Below are 16,355 nucleotides of genomic sequence, written 5' to 3' on the forward strand. Positions count from 1 at the left end.
AAAGAGATGGAGTAAACACAATAAGCACTACGAAAAACATTCTACTACTGGCACAAACTGCATATAAACAACAGTGGAACTGCGTGACGGACAGTGCCGCATTACGCTAATAGCTCGCATCTCACTATGACGTGCATATGCTTGACCGCATAGCAACATGACACTATGTTTACCACATGACACTGTGGTAAACATAGTGCTGCAAGAGTCCTTCACCCTCCTAAGTGCTACAAGATGGATTTTTATTATTTTTTTATACAAAATAAGAGAACTGTATAGGATTGTTGATGATAAAATTAAATATTACAAGCAAATATAAATAAATTAATAAATATATTTATATATCGAGAAAAATTGGGGGGTGCTGCAGTTCCGCAGTGCCTATGCACGAGCTGCCCCTGGATATCAACTATGGGAACAAAGACAGGAAGGCAGCTAGTCTTGCATCACTTGCAGGCGCAAACTTGACATTTTTGTCTGTTTGCTTACTTGGGAAAAATGGAGTAAAACCAGGTTTAAAATTGCTTGGTATCTTTAACATAATTATACCCAAGGTAAAAATACTTTCTACATAAAGACAGGAAGGAAGAAATAATATACTCAGGGGAAGTTAATAGAATTTATGGAGTTAGTGAAAGATAATTACCTAAAACAGCAAGTGATGGAGACTATCCATGATTTAAGAGTGCTGGATTAGCGACAGCTCAGAGGATTTGTTCATAACAAAGCTAGCCACTTTGCCTCTGAGTGGGAAGAGTGATCTTACAGTGTTTGACCTGGGAGGTTTACACTGCAAATCATAATTACAAAAATCTTCGTGTAATGGAATGGAATTTTTTTAGATTTTAGGATTGGATCCAGTACTTCAAAATACATCATAATCACTTCAGTTAATTTTCATTAAAAAAGTTTTAATTTGTTGACTAACTGTTACTTCATTGAAGTATTTTAATTTCCAATTATTATATAAATTATTTAGATTAAATAATTTGGTTGGGAAGTTATAAAAATAACTTCCCAACTTTATTTTTGTAATTCCTTTTTTTATAATTTACCTGAGAGGATGGACTATAAGACATACTTGTCTTTGCTAATGGCCAAGAAAAAAGAAAGTTTGGCGAAAATGACCACCCACACTGAAACAAACAAAAAATATTAATTAATTTTTGTTACAGCATAAATATAGTACAAAATTTATTTTCACAAGAAATGAATAAGTGTCATTGAGCTTAAAAAAAAGGATTTACAGTCAGAAACATCTTAGATAGACAGCAGAAAAGGAAGAGAACTTATAACAATTATAACTAGCATTTAAGACTCCTTTGCAAGAAAATTGCAGTACTGCTTTTGAAAAATCTTAACTTATCAACTGCAGAAAGTCTAAATAAATATTTGTTACGTTGGTACTGACATTTTATATGATTTAACATTATATCTTGTTAGCAGAAATATCTGAAGAGAAAGGCATGCAGTTTGTTAAAGTGTGGAATGAGTTTGAAAGATGAATTGAACTGGTGTGTGTAGACAGGGGAATGGGATGGCCTGGGATATCGGAAAAATAGCTCAATTTGAAGAGGGTTCTGGGATGAGTAAGGATAAAAATGACATGAGGAAGGTATGGAGAACATCTGATAAGTGGTACCAGTGAAACTTGTTATAGATCCAGGAATGAGCTTTTCTGTTTGTATATGAATGCTAGAAGTATTAGATACAAGTGAAATTAAATAACTGCATCGATTGAGTTCATCCAATCAAAATCTGTTAGAATAAGTGAGACATGGTTGGATGAGGATGTCATTCTGACAGAAATAGTGGGAATTAAATAATTAAATTAATGAATTAAATAAATTGAATAGAATAAAATACTTCATTGGATGTTGTTAGAAATTAAATAATTAAATTAAATTTATTTATTTAATAACAATAATTATAATTTTGTTATTTATCAAGTGTTTTCTTGGATTAATTCTGTATTTTTAGTATATTATTGTAGTTTTTAAGTGTAATTATTATACTACAGCATTTTATAACATAACAGAAGAAATATGATTAGCTTTTACTACTCTTAAAAATGGTGCCAAAAACTCATTGTAACAAGGCAGTGATTAAAGTTCTAGTTCTTATTACCAAGGAGAGCGTTTGTCCTGATGAACAAAAGTACTGCTATAGTGATGATGATCATTTATCTGAGGACAAGATGACATTAGAAATATCTCAATTAAAAGAAATTATTAGAAAATCAACCAGAGAATTAGAAAAGGTGGAAAAATATTTAACTAAACTTAGATACAATAAAGGATCAGAACAAGAACAGGAAGGAAAGTACTGAAGTTGGTAATCATAATATTAATAACAACAAGGTAAGTCAGTTAAAATCTAAGAAAAAAGAGATGATATGGTATGGTGACTCAATCTTAATATTTGAGCTTGATTTATTTGAGTTACCACTTCTAGTTTCCCAGGGTGAAAATTAAAAATATGACAAGTGTAATTGGTTCTGGTAGATACTAATAATTTAAGTAGTGACAAATATAGTATGAAAGAAGATATAAAAGGTCTGTTGGAAGAAGTGAGAGAATAAAAATTGAAGGTTTGCTACCCAGATATGACAGTACTGAATTAAGAAGGAGGGCGATGATAACAAATGATTTTATGCGCAGGTTGCATGGAAGAAATGGATGCAAGTTTTTAGATGCGTGGAGTGAGTTTGATGGCAGAAAAGACTTGTATAAGGACAATGGCCTGCACTTGAATTCATTTGGCATAGGAGCCTGGAGAAATTACTTCTTGGTATGAGACCTAATTCATAGAGTCAGGGAAACTAGATCATCAAGGGAGGAATGGGAAAAATGTATGTGAAAGTTCAGTTATGGTATGCAAACATAATAAAGATATGAATGTCTTCGAGCATGGTTATATATGTGGCGAAGGGGTGGAAAAATATGATTTGGGGTTGGACCTTTTAAGTATGTCTGGGGAGGGAAAAGAGAAAATTCTAGAACAAGACCAAATAGATTGCATATCTAATTATAAGAATAAGCTAGGTGATAATTTATTATGTCTATACACAAATGCTAGGAGCATTAGAAACAAAGGGATTGAGTTTGTTGCTTTACTGAATACGATGTGGCCTTAGATTGTTGGCATTAGTGAAACCTGGCTATCAAAATCAGATATGGTAAGTAAGATCGAGTGTAATGAGTATACTATTTTTAGGAATGACAGAAGAGATAGGAGAGGAAAAGTAGTACTACTAATGATATCAGATGACTTAAGTCTGGTTAGGGTAGAAACACAAGAAAACAATGATGGTAACAATGTCCCACGTAGCGGTGAGTTTGGAACTGGAGTGTAACAAAATGAAATATATGGTAGGGTGTTGCTATAGACCTAGTGGCTCGGTTGCAGGAGATGAAGAAATGCATTGCCGATTTAGCCTTATGGATACCAAATAGCATGATGATGATGATCATTATGGGTGACTTTAATTTTCCAAACATCGATTGGGTAGAAGAGAAATTTATTGAATTGTTACAAGACAATGTATCCTTCTGTGTATCCCTATATATCTCAATGTATCCCTAATGTTCGAAGAATAAATAGGTTGGGGTGAAATGGATGTCCAACCTTATTAAACAAGAGATCCACAAAAAGAGAATGATGTGGAAGGAATATCAGTGAGAGGAGTTATAAAATATATAAAGCTCAAGCCAGAGAAGTAATGAGTATTGTGCAGAAAGCTAAATCGGAGTGTGAAAAGAAATTGGCCATGCAAGCTAAAGGCAATCCAAAAGAATTTTGTTGTTATGCTGCAAGCAAAAGAAAGGATGCATGTGAAAGAATAACTTTCTTGAATGCAGATGGTACTTGAGTGTCAAAAGCTAATGAGATTGTTCAGTTAATGAGTGCTCACTTTGCTAAGATATATCAACCAGGTGTATGTAACATGGTGCACAGTGCTACTGCTACATTGGATGAAGAGTTTGAGGTTCATGAAAATGAGGTTGAAGAGCTGTTGATAACCTGAATAAGAATTTGTCTATAGAGACAGATGGAATATCATCCGTTTGCTAAAGGAATGTTCAGCCAAATTGCTAGGCCTTTTACATGTTTGTATAACTTAAGTCTCAGCTCAGGAATGACATCACATGAATGGAAGGAATACATGATAGTTCCATTGTACAAGGGTGGTGCAAAAGTTGATGTATGTGTCTAACTACAATCCATCGGTTTCTCTGGTATGGTAGTGAAGATTTTAGAGAAGTTGGTAAGAACTCGCATACAGAAATGGGTAGACAAACATTCTATACTTTGCAGGGAACAGCATAGGTTTACTAAAGGAAGATCATGCTTTAGCAATTTGCTTATATTTTATAACAATGTTACGGCCGAGTTGGATAAACGGAATGGATACACTATGATAATGTTGAATTTTTCTAAGGTATTTGATAGGATACCACACGAAAGGCTGGTGCATAAACTGGAGAATATGGGATTAGATTATAGAATCTTAACTTGGATCAGGGGACAGTTGACAGATAGATATCAAAATTTGGTATACAGTGGGTGTGGATGTGCCAGATTTAAGGTGACCAGTGGTGTACCTCAGGGTTCAGTCCTTGGGCCATTATTGTTCATCACTAAAACACACATAATAACCACAGTAATGACTATTTAATTCATAAATATTTCATCCCAAGTATCTTGGAACATCATCAGTACAGTAGTTTAAACAATACTAGGAATAACATACAGTTAGGGTGCATGATTACAATGGAATCTCAATATGCATGCAGTAACGTGTCATAGAAGTAAATTAAATATAACTGAAAAAAAAATAATAAAAATAAAAAATAAAATAAATATATATATATATATATATATATAAAGATATTTTACACAATTTTGTATGACAATTTCCCATACTTTAGGCATAGTAAGAACATCGTTGCGGTTTAAATTAACTATTCTTTATATAAAGAAAGTGCTGAAGCCCTACTACACAGACCAAATTTAAACTGCAACGATGTTCTTACTATTCATAAAGTATGGGAAATTGTCATACAAAATTGTGTAAAATAATCTTTATATATATATATATATTTTTATTTTATTTTATTTATTTATTTATTATTATTATTTTTTTTTTTTTCAGTTTTATTTAATTTACTTCTATAACACGTTACTGCACGTATATTGAGATTCCATTGTAATCATGTGCCCTAACTGTATGTTATTCCTAGTATTGTTTAAACTACTGTACTGATGATGTCCCAAGATACTTGGGATGAAATATTTATGAATTAAATAGTCATTACTGTGGTTATTACGTGTGTTTTAGTGATGAATTCACCACAGGTTTTAATATATAAAAATGATTGTTCAATCTGTACATTAATGGCATCAGGCAAGGTCTAACATCAGATGTGCAATTGTTTGCTAATGATGCGAAGATAGGCAGGGCAATCAGGGATGCTACTGATAGTCAGCACTTACAAAATGATTTGAATAGGCTGGAAATTTGGACAAATGAAAATGGGTGTCAGTTTAATGTTAGTAAGTATAAAGTTATGCACTTTGTCATGATTACAGTTCCAGCCTCTTTATAAGGCTTTGTTAAGACCACACCTGGATTATTGTGCACAGATTTGGTCTTCTTGGTTACAAGGGAATAAAGAAGTTGTGGAAAAGGTGCAAAGAAGAGTTACAAAGATTATATCTAGATTATGAGGACAGATTGTGAGTAAGTGGATTGCAGACACTAGTTAACAAAAGAAAGAGGGGGGGGGGGTGATATGATAGAGGTCTATAAACTTTTGAATGGGTATTATAGGATATCATCTGATGAAATTTTTTATTATATGGAAGAGAACACGGGGGCATCCATGGAAGTTGGAAGTTAAATTTATTTGCAGTCAAGAAAGGAGTAAGAGCTAGGTTTTTCTCCCATAGAGCAGTGAGTGATTGGTATAGTTTGCCTTTAGGTAGGGGTAGTGAGTGCATCTAGTGTGAATGAATTTAAGGGAAGGTATGACAGCTGGTTTGGGTTATTTATAGGAATTCCTTCCTTGATGAATCCTTGATTTCATGGAGGTCAAATAATAATAAATAAATAATTAATAATTAAACAACATGAATTAAATAATTAAATTAATGAATTAAATAAATTGAATAGAATAAAACACTTCATTGGATGTTGTTAGAAGTATTAGAAGAATGCTAGAAGTATTACAAACAAATGAAATTAAATAACTGCATCGATTGATTTCATCCAATCAAAAATCATTCGAATAATGAGATATGATTGGATGAGGATGCCATTCTGACAAGAATAGAGATGGAAGGGTATGATGTATTTCATGAAGATAGAAAGGATAAAAAGAGAGGTGGGGTGCTAATGATGCTTGGTCCACTGTTATTCAATCTGTACATTAATGATATTGGGAGGGATTTGACAAGCGATTGGAGAATGATTTGAATATGATGAAATTGTGGGTAGGCGAAAATGGTTGTCAGTTCAATGTCAGTAAATGTAAAGTAATTCACTTTAGTGTGATTAGATATTAAATGTTGTATTATATTGGTGGGATTATGCTAGAAGAAACTGATGAGGAAAGCAATCTTGTATTGTTATTAAATAGGAAGTTGAAGTTCGGGGGGCCATGTAGCAATGATTACAAATACAACTCAAAAGATAATTGCAATGCTGAAACGAATGTTCACATTAATATAATTAACGGCTATTTTAGCCTGTTTTTGTTTAGGAGTGTCCCTTATATTTAATACATTGGCTAACATAACTCAAAAGGGGTATATATATTTAATTTAGGACATTACGGGCGAGTGTAGAAGGCAATTATGGCAGAATAAAAAATGTTGAAAAATTATGTACATACCTTGATTTTGGTTTAAAGATGCCTTCTAAATCCAAGTTCTTGTGGAAGGGGGGGGGGGAAAGAACATGGGGATGTACTTGGGACACGGGAAATAAGTTTGGGAACCCGGGTTACTATTAATAATATATATATAAATATATATATATATTATTTTGTTGTGGGGAGAGGGGGGGGAAAGGAAGGGGAAGGGTATACGGGGTGTGGACCGTTTCGGTCATCGTCTGACCATCGTCGGAACTTTGTGGGAATGACTGTAGGGCTATGTCAAGGCTGCAAGATGTATCTGCCAAATTTGGGCATTTGTTGTCGCTAAATGGCCGGAGGCGTGGCTTAATTTGTAAGTTTTGGAACGTCCAACATTCGGAAATTAGGTAGGGGCGGTGGACGTTGATAGAATTACCATCACATTTTATAGCAATAGTTTCGGATATTCTAAGCATCGTTTCGTTTTCTTGTTTGTCAATGATTATGGCTTTGTCAATTTGGGGAATGTGTTTTAGTTCAAGGGCGTGAGCTGCAATTTCAGTCTTCCCTGTATTCTGTGGTTTGTTTTTCTTTTTGATGTTGCGATGTTTTTTCGTGTTCAGATATTCAGGAATGGGAATATTGCAATCCCTGAAGTGCTCTTGTAGTCTAGTCCATAACGACCTAATTGTAGAGCCCGTGTAGGTGACGTCACAGTCTTTTTGACAAGGAAATTTGTAGACTACGTTGTGGCGTTTGAATAATTCTTTATGAGTGAGAGATTTAGTAGGTTTTAGGAGAGTTCCTAATTTATGGTTTGTGGTGAATATTAGCTTATAGTTCGTGTTTTTGAAAATGTATTTGTAAGCCTTGTATGTGTTTTGGATGTATGGCAATTTGATGGCCATGCGTGTCGGGAAGTCTGTTTTTGTTGTATTATTGTTAAGACGGCATTTTGCCATAAAGTTCGTGTAATTTATTAGATGCGTGGGGTAGTTTCGATTTTTGAAAACCTGTGTTAAATACTTGAGTTCAGTGTTAAGAAAATTGCTGTTGGTGGAGAATTTGTAAGCATTGATAAATTGTGATAGGATGACAGATTTTTTAACAGAATATGGGTGGTATGAATTGAAATGGAGGTAGTTTCCGACATGTGTGGGCTTGTGAAATATCTTCGTGGCAATTCTGTTATGGCTTCTGATTAATGTAAGATTTAAGAAATTGATGGATTTGTTCTGTTCTGTTTCCATGGTGAATTGTAGTCTGTTGCTAAAATCTTTGAAGGATGTTTGTAAGGCGGAGATGTGTGAGGGTTTGCCAATGCATAGAATATCGTCTACGTATCTGCCATAGAAGGTGATGCCAGGGGGGGAGGGAAGGGGGGAGTAGAAGTGATTCAATGTGTGCCAGGAATAACTCCGATAATTGTCCACTGATGTTTTGGCCCATTGGGAGACGAAAATTTGAACATATAAGGAGTTGTTGAATTTAAAGAAGTTGGCAGATATTGTGAGTTTAATGAAACTAATGATGTCAATTAGTGTTAATTTTGTGCGTGTGTGTAGGGTGTGGTCCTCGGAGAGTAGTGTGTGTACGATGTCTAAAGTTTTGGGAACATCCACGTTGGTGTATAATGAAGTTGCATCTAGTGAGGAGAGGATGTCATCCTGGGATGGAGTAGTGTTGCTTAATTTCCAGAATAGGTCATCTGGATTTTTGATCATACAGATAGACGTAGTTAGTAGTGGTTTGATGAGTTTGGCAACAAATTTGGATAAAGGAGCTGTGGTGGTGTTCTTGTAGGAGACTATGGGTCGTATCGGATAACCGTCTTTGTGGGTTTTGATGTTTCCGAACATATAGGGGGTGCGAGTAATGCGGGGGGTTGTGTGTCTCATTGTGGTTTTATCTATTTTGTTTTGACTTTTTAAGGTGTGTAAGGTGCTGTTTATCTGTTTTATGAGGTCGGGGGTAGGATCATTGTGGATTATTTGGTAGGTGTGTTGGTCGTTTAAGACGCCCATTATTTTGTTGTGGTAATCCGTTTTATTGATGATGACAACGGTGTCACCTTTGTCAGCTTTTGTGATCATGATATTGGGGTTATTTTTTAAAGATAAAAGGGCACTTTGTAAGTTGGGAGTGATGTTGGGTTTTACTATTATTTTGCTATTTATAATGTTGTTTATCTTTTGGAATATAGTGTCTCTGTTTGGGTCATTTTCAAGTTTCGCTTGGATTTCGATGATGATGTCTTTTTTCGGTACGAATTTAGGGGATATCGCGAAGTTTAGACCATTGTTTAGGATGATGATCTCGTCCGGTGTGAGAACATGGTGTGATAGGTTTTTGATGGAGTTGTCAAGTGTGGGTCGTGAGGTGGAGGTGTCAGAAAGATAGGGAACAGTATGTGTATAGTTCGCCCACCGATTTGAGGTCCCTCGAAACTACTGCGCATGTCAGAAAAAGGAGAATCCATTCCGATAATAGGGTAATCAGTCTGTCTTCTGGGAGGTAATAATAAACAAACTGAGTTTGTTTATTATTACAGGTCGGAAAATTTAGCTTTTCTTTTACGAACATTGTTGTTTTTAAAGTGTAACTATTTTGCTTGTATAACAGTTGGAAAAATATACGTAGAGTGTTAATACGTGCAAATACTGCGTTCTACATAAAACAATGTCACTTCGCTCCATGATAAGTTTCCTTTTCATGGGACTTTTTAAAACAAAATCCGATTTCATGAAGTATTTTCTTTAAAGTTTCTCTTTTCCAAGGAAAATTAATTTTTTTCTTTAAGCACAGGAATCAATTTCGGAACAGTTGGCACTCTTTTGTCGAATACGTAAAATTCGTGAATAGCTCTTCTTATAACGTCTACATCAAAATCATTCAAAGCTACGGTTTCGATGGTTTTACTCTGGCGCTTTTTTTTTTTATTTTTTTTTTAGGAGATTTAAATTTTGGCTTACCTTCACCTTTTGATTCCCTACGAATTCTTTTAACAGTCGACCCCGATACGCCCGCAATTGCACTTGCACGTTTTATGACTTGAGAAAGGGGAACAAGAAGACGGCCTTCTGACGATTCTTTTTCGCAGAATGTCAGCACATTATTCAATATTCTTTTGCAAGAGCTACTGAAACGTGTAACAATAGAACTTGTTGACTGTACTGGATCCATCATACAAATTAATAATAATAAAAAAATAATGCAAAAAGAGAACAACAAAAATCAAGCCAGTACTAGTACAGCGACAGACAAGAAAGCACGTGATTTCGCATGTTGGCGACCAATTCGTACATCCTTCATTTCTTTCTCCCCTTCAGCATGAATCGACTATTCTTGGCACAAAGCCAAGAAGGGACCTAGAAGTGGTGGGCGAACTATAATGTATTTTGTGCCTGTTAAGGCATACCATTTTTTTGTGTGTCGAGCTTCAGTTAACATCGCGTAGTCGTTGATGTGTGTTTGGGTGATTTCAGAGAAGCCTGCCCACTCTTTAGGGGACATTAAGGTTTTCAGTCTACGTTTAGTATTGTGAATGTAAGAATAAGCTTGATTTTTCTTTCTGAATCTGTCATGTATAGCCTGCTTGATGAGTGCTCGTGAAGCTCGATAGCAAATTTTTTTGTTCCCGGGAATGGAGCGGTTACCACGTACAGTGGCAAAGTTTGGCGTGACGTTGTGATGTAGGCAGTGCTTGAGGAATGATATGTGCATTTTTTGCGCGGTGTATGTGAGGATGGTTTTTTGGTAGTTTGCTTTTGTGAAGGTTATACAATCGTTAAAAGTATGACGTGAGCTCATGACATAGCCTAGTGTTTGGAGCGAGTGCTAAAACGATCTTATAATTAAAGTGTATTTTGTATCACGGGGGGGAGAAGAGGGTGGTATGAGTAGAGAGCCAATGGTTGAAGGGTTTTATGGTTACAAACACAATAAAAATTAAGTATAACTTCTGGGAAATTCCCATGCTACTCCTCTAAAACACTATTAATATAATTAAAGGCTATTTTAGCCTGTTTTTGTTTAGGAGTGTCCCTTATATTTAATACATTGGCTAACATAACTCAAAAGGGGTATATATATTTAATTTAGGACATTACGGGCGAGTGTAGAAGGCAATTATGGCAGAATAAAAAATGTTGAAAAATTATGTACATACCTTGATTTTGGTTTAAAGATGCCTTCTAAATCCAAGTTCTTGTGGAAGGGGGGGGGAAGAGAGGGAAAGAACATGGGGATGTACTTGGGACACGGGAAATAAGTTTGGGAACCCGGGTTACTATTAATAATATATATATAAATATATATATATATTATTTTGTTGTGGGGAGAGGGGGGGGGGGGATGTTCACATGTAAAGATAAGGATGTTAATTTGCGCTTTATAATACAATTTGATAAAACTGCACTTGGGCTATTGTGTGCAAGTCTGCTCTCCTGGTTTCCATTGTGATTCTTATAGTGGAGAGAGTGCACAGTGTTAAAAATGATATCAGAATTGTGGAATACTGATTATGAAGACAGATTGAGAATTTGTAGGCTGCAAACACTAGCAAAGAGGAGAAAGAGGAGTGATATGATTTGAGACTTACAAACTTCTGAAAGGGTCATACAGGAGGATTTCAGTTGATAGAATTTTTCAATTTGTGGAGGGGTGGGGAAAGAACAAGAGGGCATCCTTAGAAGCTGAGAATGAATGCCACTGAGAAGGGGGGGGGGGGGTGAGAGCTAGTTTTTTCTCTCATAGGGAGGTGCATGATTGGAATGGCTTGCTATTGGATGTTGTGAGTGCAAGCAATGTGAATGAATTGAAGAATAAATATGATAGCTTGTGTGTGTAGTGTTTGTCTCCTTTGATGAGCCTCTGAATCCCTGGAGGTTTCTCTTAATAATAATAATATCATCATCATGTATGTGACAAATGGCAAACTGGAAGTACTAGATGATTTGTTGCATCCTAATCCATAGGCAACTACTAACCAATACAATTTGTATAGTGCTTGGCATAAACATGTTAATGGAATCAAATTACTACAACCCTAATCACATTCAATGGATATTAGACACTTACACTTGTAAACCTAAGGATACTACAACAGAACCCAAACTTTCGATCCCATACACTTTCAACATTTCTGAATCTATTGGTAGATCTGGAAAGTTTTGCTAGTACCAGCATATTTTTCAATCAACAAAATTGCTTATCTCTTAGCCTCTATCTCTCTAGCTGGCATTTATTAGAATTTTATGAGGGTAATCCAACATATACAGGACAGAGACTATTTTGTGGAAAAAAGGATCAATGAATATCAGTAGATTAAGTATCTTAAACCCCAAAAGTCTAGTCTTCAACGCATGGTATTGAGACCAAACAAAGTATCCAAAGAAAGTTCAGACATCCTGTTACACCGTTTGAATTTAAATTGGAATGACTTCCTCTCTCCAAAAGTATGGGATTCTCATCATATATAATATAAAAAATGATTAATTATCTATCTGATATGATCCTTTTATCATGCAGTACTTGCTGTTATAGGTTAACCATCTGTTCTCTTTGCCCTGTATTTTATCTCTCTCTATCTCTGAAATGTTTGTTCCGCACTGATGATGTATCATTAATTTCAATACAAAAGATTGTTTACTAATTTTCAATAAAGTGTTCAATGAGCTTCACTCTCAATTGGAGCAACTAATGCCTCTGCATATCAGCATCTTCCTTATCTCACACAAAACATCTCATGTGTACAAAAAAGAGTGAGAAAACAAGAGTTTGGCTGCAATTTAGCAGCTACTTTGCAAACATTTTTCATATGTTATACTGTTATGTTATTATTATCAACATCTGACCTCCATGGAGTCAGAGACTCATCGCAGGAGGTATACACTATTGCACACAATGCTCATCCAACTGTGTCTTAAACTGATTCAATGTGTCTACATTCACAACACACTCAGACAGTGCATTTAAATCACCGACCATTCTCCATGCAAAGAAGCTGCTCCTTACTCCTATGCTTCCACCCTCCTTATACAGTTTCCAACAATGGCTTCTTGTTTTCCTTTTCTCTCTCTCCCATTCTATGAAAAATGTCTTCCATTTCAACCTGATAACAACCCCTGACTAGGTTATATGTCTCAATCATCCCCCCCCCCCCTTCCTCCTATTTCACGAGACTTTGCAACTTACATTTTCTCAATCTGTCCTTGTACTCCACATTCTGAAGACCACCTTTGTGAACCTTCTCTGGACTCTTTCCAACATACCCTCATCACCATAAAAACCTGGCGACCAAATCTGTACACAATAATCCATGTGAGGCCTTGTGCAATGTGGCCCCTGAATTTCAGGTCCCTGTCCACAACCACTCCTGGATCTCTCATATCCTCTACCTCATCCTTTCAAGTTACCCCCACTAAGCGAAATATGGCTGCATTAAACTTCCCAAAATAGGGGAAACATTAACACTCGAGAGAGCCTCCATAGCTCAGTCAGTATAGATGAAGCCCTTTGGTCGGAAAGACCTGGGGTTCGATTCCTGTCGATGACGTGAGGAACCTTTATCTGGTCTCTTTCGACTAAAGGTGAGTTAGCTGGTCTCATACAGAGATAGAGAATATTTTTCACCTGGAAACTGGGGTTTTTCGTCCCTCAGAACAGGCAAACCGGCCCCGTGAACACACACAGCTACAGTCATGAATATTTACTGCAATATGTGGAAGAGATAGAGTCCTCACCACATGTCGTTGCGCCCATAGTTAACCATGGTAGTCATCCTCCTAGATAGGAGATGGTACGTGAATGGAATGAAACACTTCGAGATCCCAGTTTACATCCTAGGCCACCAACAGGTCCAAAGAAGGCATCCCACCTAGTTAGAGGAAGAATTAAATAATAATAATAATAATTTATCCTTTCCTAGTGCTGTTTCATTCCATTAAGCCTCTAACATAAGTTTCTCCCAGCACTCAAGTCTTGACACATGGAGACTTGAAACAATGTAAGAAATAATTAGATGCTAAATTTGGTCAAAAGCAGTTGAATGACAAACTGTGCCAATGTCTAAAGCTACTCCCTCCCATGACTTCTTTTAAAAATTCAGTCTGAATGGACTAAAATAAAGAGGAAGTTGTAGGGAATTGCTTTCATCTTTCTCCACATACATCTATTCAATTCATAGTATTCAACTGTTTGTAATGAAATTTGGATTACAGTTGTTTGTTGTTTTGGTTTCCCTGAGAATTTTGTAAAAAATAAATATACTGCAAATTTGAGTACAAAATGACAGAATGATGCAAACTGCAAAGGTATTTGTGGAGGAGGCCTCCCCCCCCCACACACACACTCCTCCTTTTTATTTTAGTTCGTGGTCTATCATACATTGCTTAAGAAAAATTTATGATAGACTATGTTACAAATTTGGTTGTAGTTTTCACTAATAATGAGATCTATAGCTGAGGAGGAGAGGAAGAAAAAGACAATGGGAGCCTGTTGCAAAAGTAAAACATGAGTGAACTGAGACTAAGCTGTGATTGCTCAAATGTGCAGACTGCATGAAAAATGGTGTAAAATATATTTATAAAAAGGAGAATTTCTGATGTTAAAAGGGATTTGTACATGCAGGATGAATGGCACTTAAATGGATTTGGTGTTAGGATCTTGGAAAAGCTGTAAAGTGAAAGAGTGAATATAGGTAGTCAGGGAAACTACGTATGGCAGGATGGCTGCCCAAGCACTTTGGACATATAGTACCCTAAGGTGAGAGATCTAGATTGTTATGAAGAGTATGAGTGAAAGAATGATAGTATGAAGGAGAACCCTGAGAATGTGGGACTAGTTTTGTCAAAAAAAAAAAAAAAAAAAAAGCAAAGCAATGATCAGTAGTAGAATAAGGAAGAACTCTGCTGATTAATCCACTCAGGCTGTTTATTTGAACCGGTGGGTTTTAAGACTTACTTGAATATGCAGCATAGTAGTTGGTTATCATGCATGTTCACTAACACAAGATACATTGGTAATAAAGGTGATGAATTTCTGGAATTAGTAAATGACATGGAACCAAAAATTATTGACTTAGAGAGACCTCGTACTTACAGGAACAGAATGTGATGGGTAGGCATATTCAGAAAGACTAGGCAACATAGAAAGGGTAGAGAAGTTACTAATGATTGAAGAGGGATTAAATCCCAAAGATCCTGGGGGATGGGGATGTTATAAGTAATATACAGGCAAAGGATCTGAGGTCGTTTAGTGTGAAGATGTTAAGAGAATGCTGGCTACTCTTCTGAAGAGGACCAGGACTGAGGTGATAAATAGATAACCCCTTATGGATAAGTAGGACAATCAATCATCATGAGTAATTTTGATATAATGAGTAATAAGGGAAGGAGAATTTATTGTTAATGAGGGATAACTACATTAAGCAGACAGCACAGCATGTGCTGTCTTCTCAGTTTATCATAATCACCTGCCAAATAATAATTAAGTTGACTATAGAAGTGCCTTAACTTGAAAAACTGCATGGCAGAGGAAGCAAGAAATATGGGAAATGATCACAGGATATCTGAAGAAAATTATACCTGACTGCATTCCTAGAGTTAGGAGAATAAATTACATAGAAATGAAGTGAATGAATAAGACTCAGAAGCAAAAGCTGCATAAAAACAGTAAATGTTGGGAGATCGATACTGCAAAAAAAAGTGATGACTGGCCCAGGATGAGTATAAAAACTAGGCTATGAGAGTGACAACCATTGGAAGAAAATCAACATTGGATTAAGAAATGCAATTAGCCTTACAGGCAAAGGGAAATCCAAGAGAATTTATATGACAAGTAATAGGGAAAAAAATGTCCATGGAAGAAAAAGTGATTGTTGAAGGTATGTTGCATGCTTTAGAAACAGCCAAGTTGTTAAATCGATTGATTTAGTAAGATATATACTTCATGTGTAGATCCATTAGTTATCTGGATGCTTTAGTGGAAGTAGATGAGAGGTAGTGGTTCATAGATAGGAGATATTATTATTATTTGACACCTCTAGGAGTCGAAGGACTCATCGAGGGAGGACACCTGCTCTACAACTCTGTTTCCACCATTCAATCACCAACTGATTGCAACTACACCAATGCCATCTACTGCCCACCACCTACCAACACTAGTATTTTCACAGACAATCACAAACATTAATGTCCATGGCGGGATTTGAACCTGCAGCCTTTTGGTTGGAGAGCAGATATGCTAACCACTCGGCCAACCAAGTCGAGTGGTTAGTGGTTTGCAAAAGTTTGACATTCTGTTGTTCTCCCTCTGTGCACCTGTTGTCAGACATCCTCATCATATGTCCTGTCCAGCACCATTTATTATAATTTTATTACTGTTGTAATATCCATTACCTCTGTTTGTTTCCTTACCCATCAAACTTTGAGTTCAAAGATGTCGGAAGTTTTTTTTCACTTGGTTATATTATAAATTAAAGATACCAAGAAATTA

At 35.9% G+C, this 16,355-nt stretch overlaps 1 protein-coding gene across 4 annotated transcripts in view; it reads right to left on the minus strand.

Moving 5' to 3' along the window:
* Window positions 1–16,355, minus strand: part of LOC150106688 (methylcrotonoyl-CoA carboxylase beta chain, mitochondrial-like) — a 321,267-nt gene that overhangs the window by 18,671 nt on the left and 286,241 nt on the right. For all 4 annotated transcript variants that reach the window (XM_090392642.1, XM_090392638.1, XM_090392640.1 and 1 more), the window contains exon 11: window positions 1,056–1,136. In XM_090392642.1, coding sequence (XP_090248768.1) covers window positions 1,056–1,136 — 81 coding nt within the window. The remainder of the gene's footprint in view (window positions 1–1,055; window positions 1,137–16,355) is intronic.

The sequence above is a fragment of the Typopeltis vanoorti genome, chromosome 5 (assembly GCF_054136105.1).
Source record: "Typopeltis vanoorti isolate ZY-2024b chromosome 5, IOZ_Tvanoo_1.0, whole genome shotgun sequence".
NCBI lineage: Eukaryota > Metazoa > Arthropoda > Arachnida > Uropygi > Thelyphonidae > Typopeltis > Typopeltis vanoorti.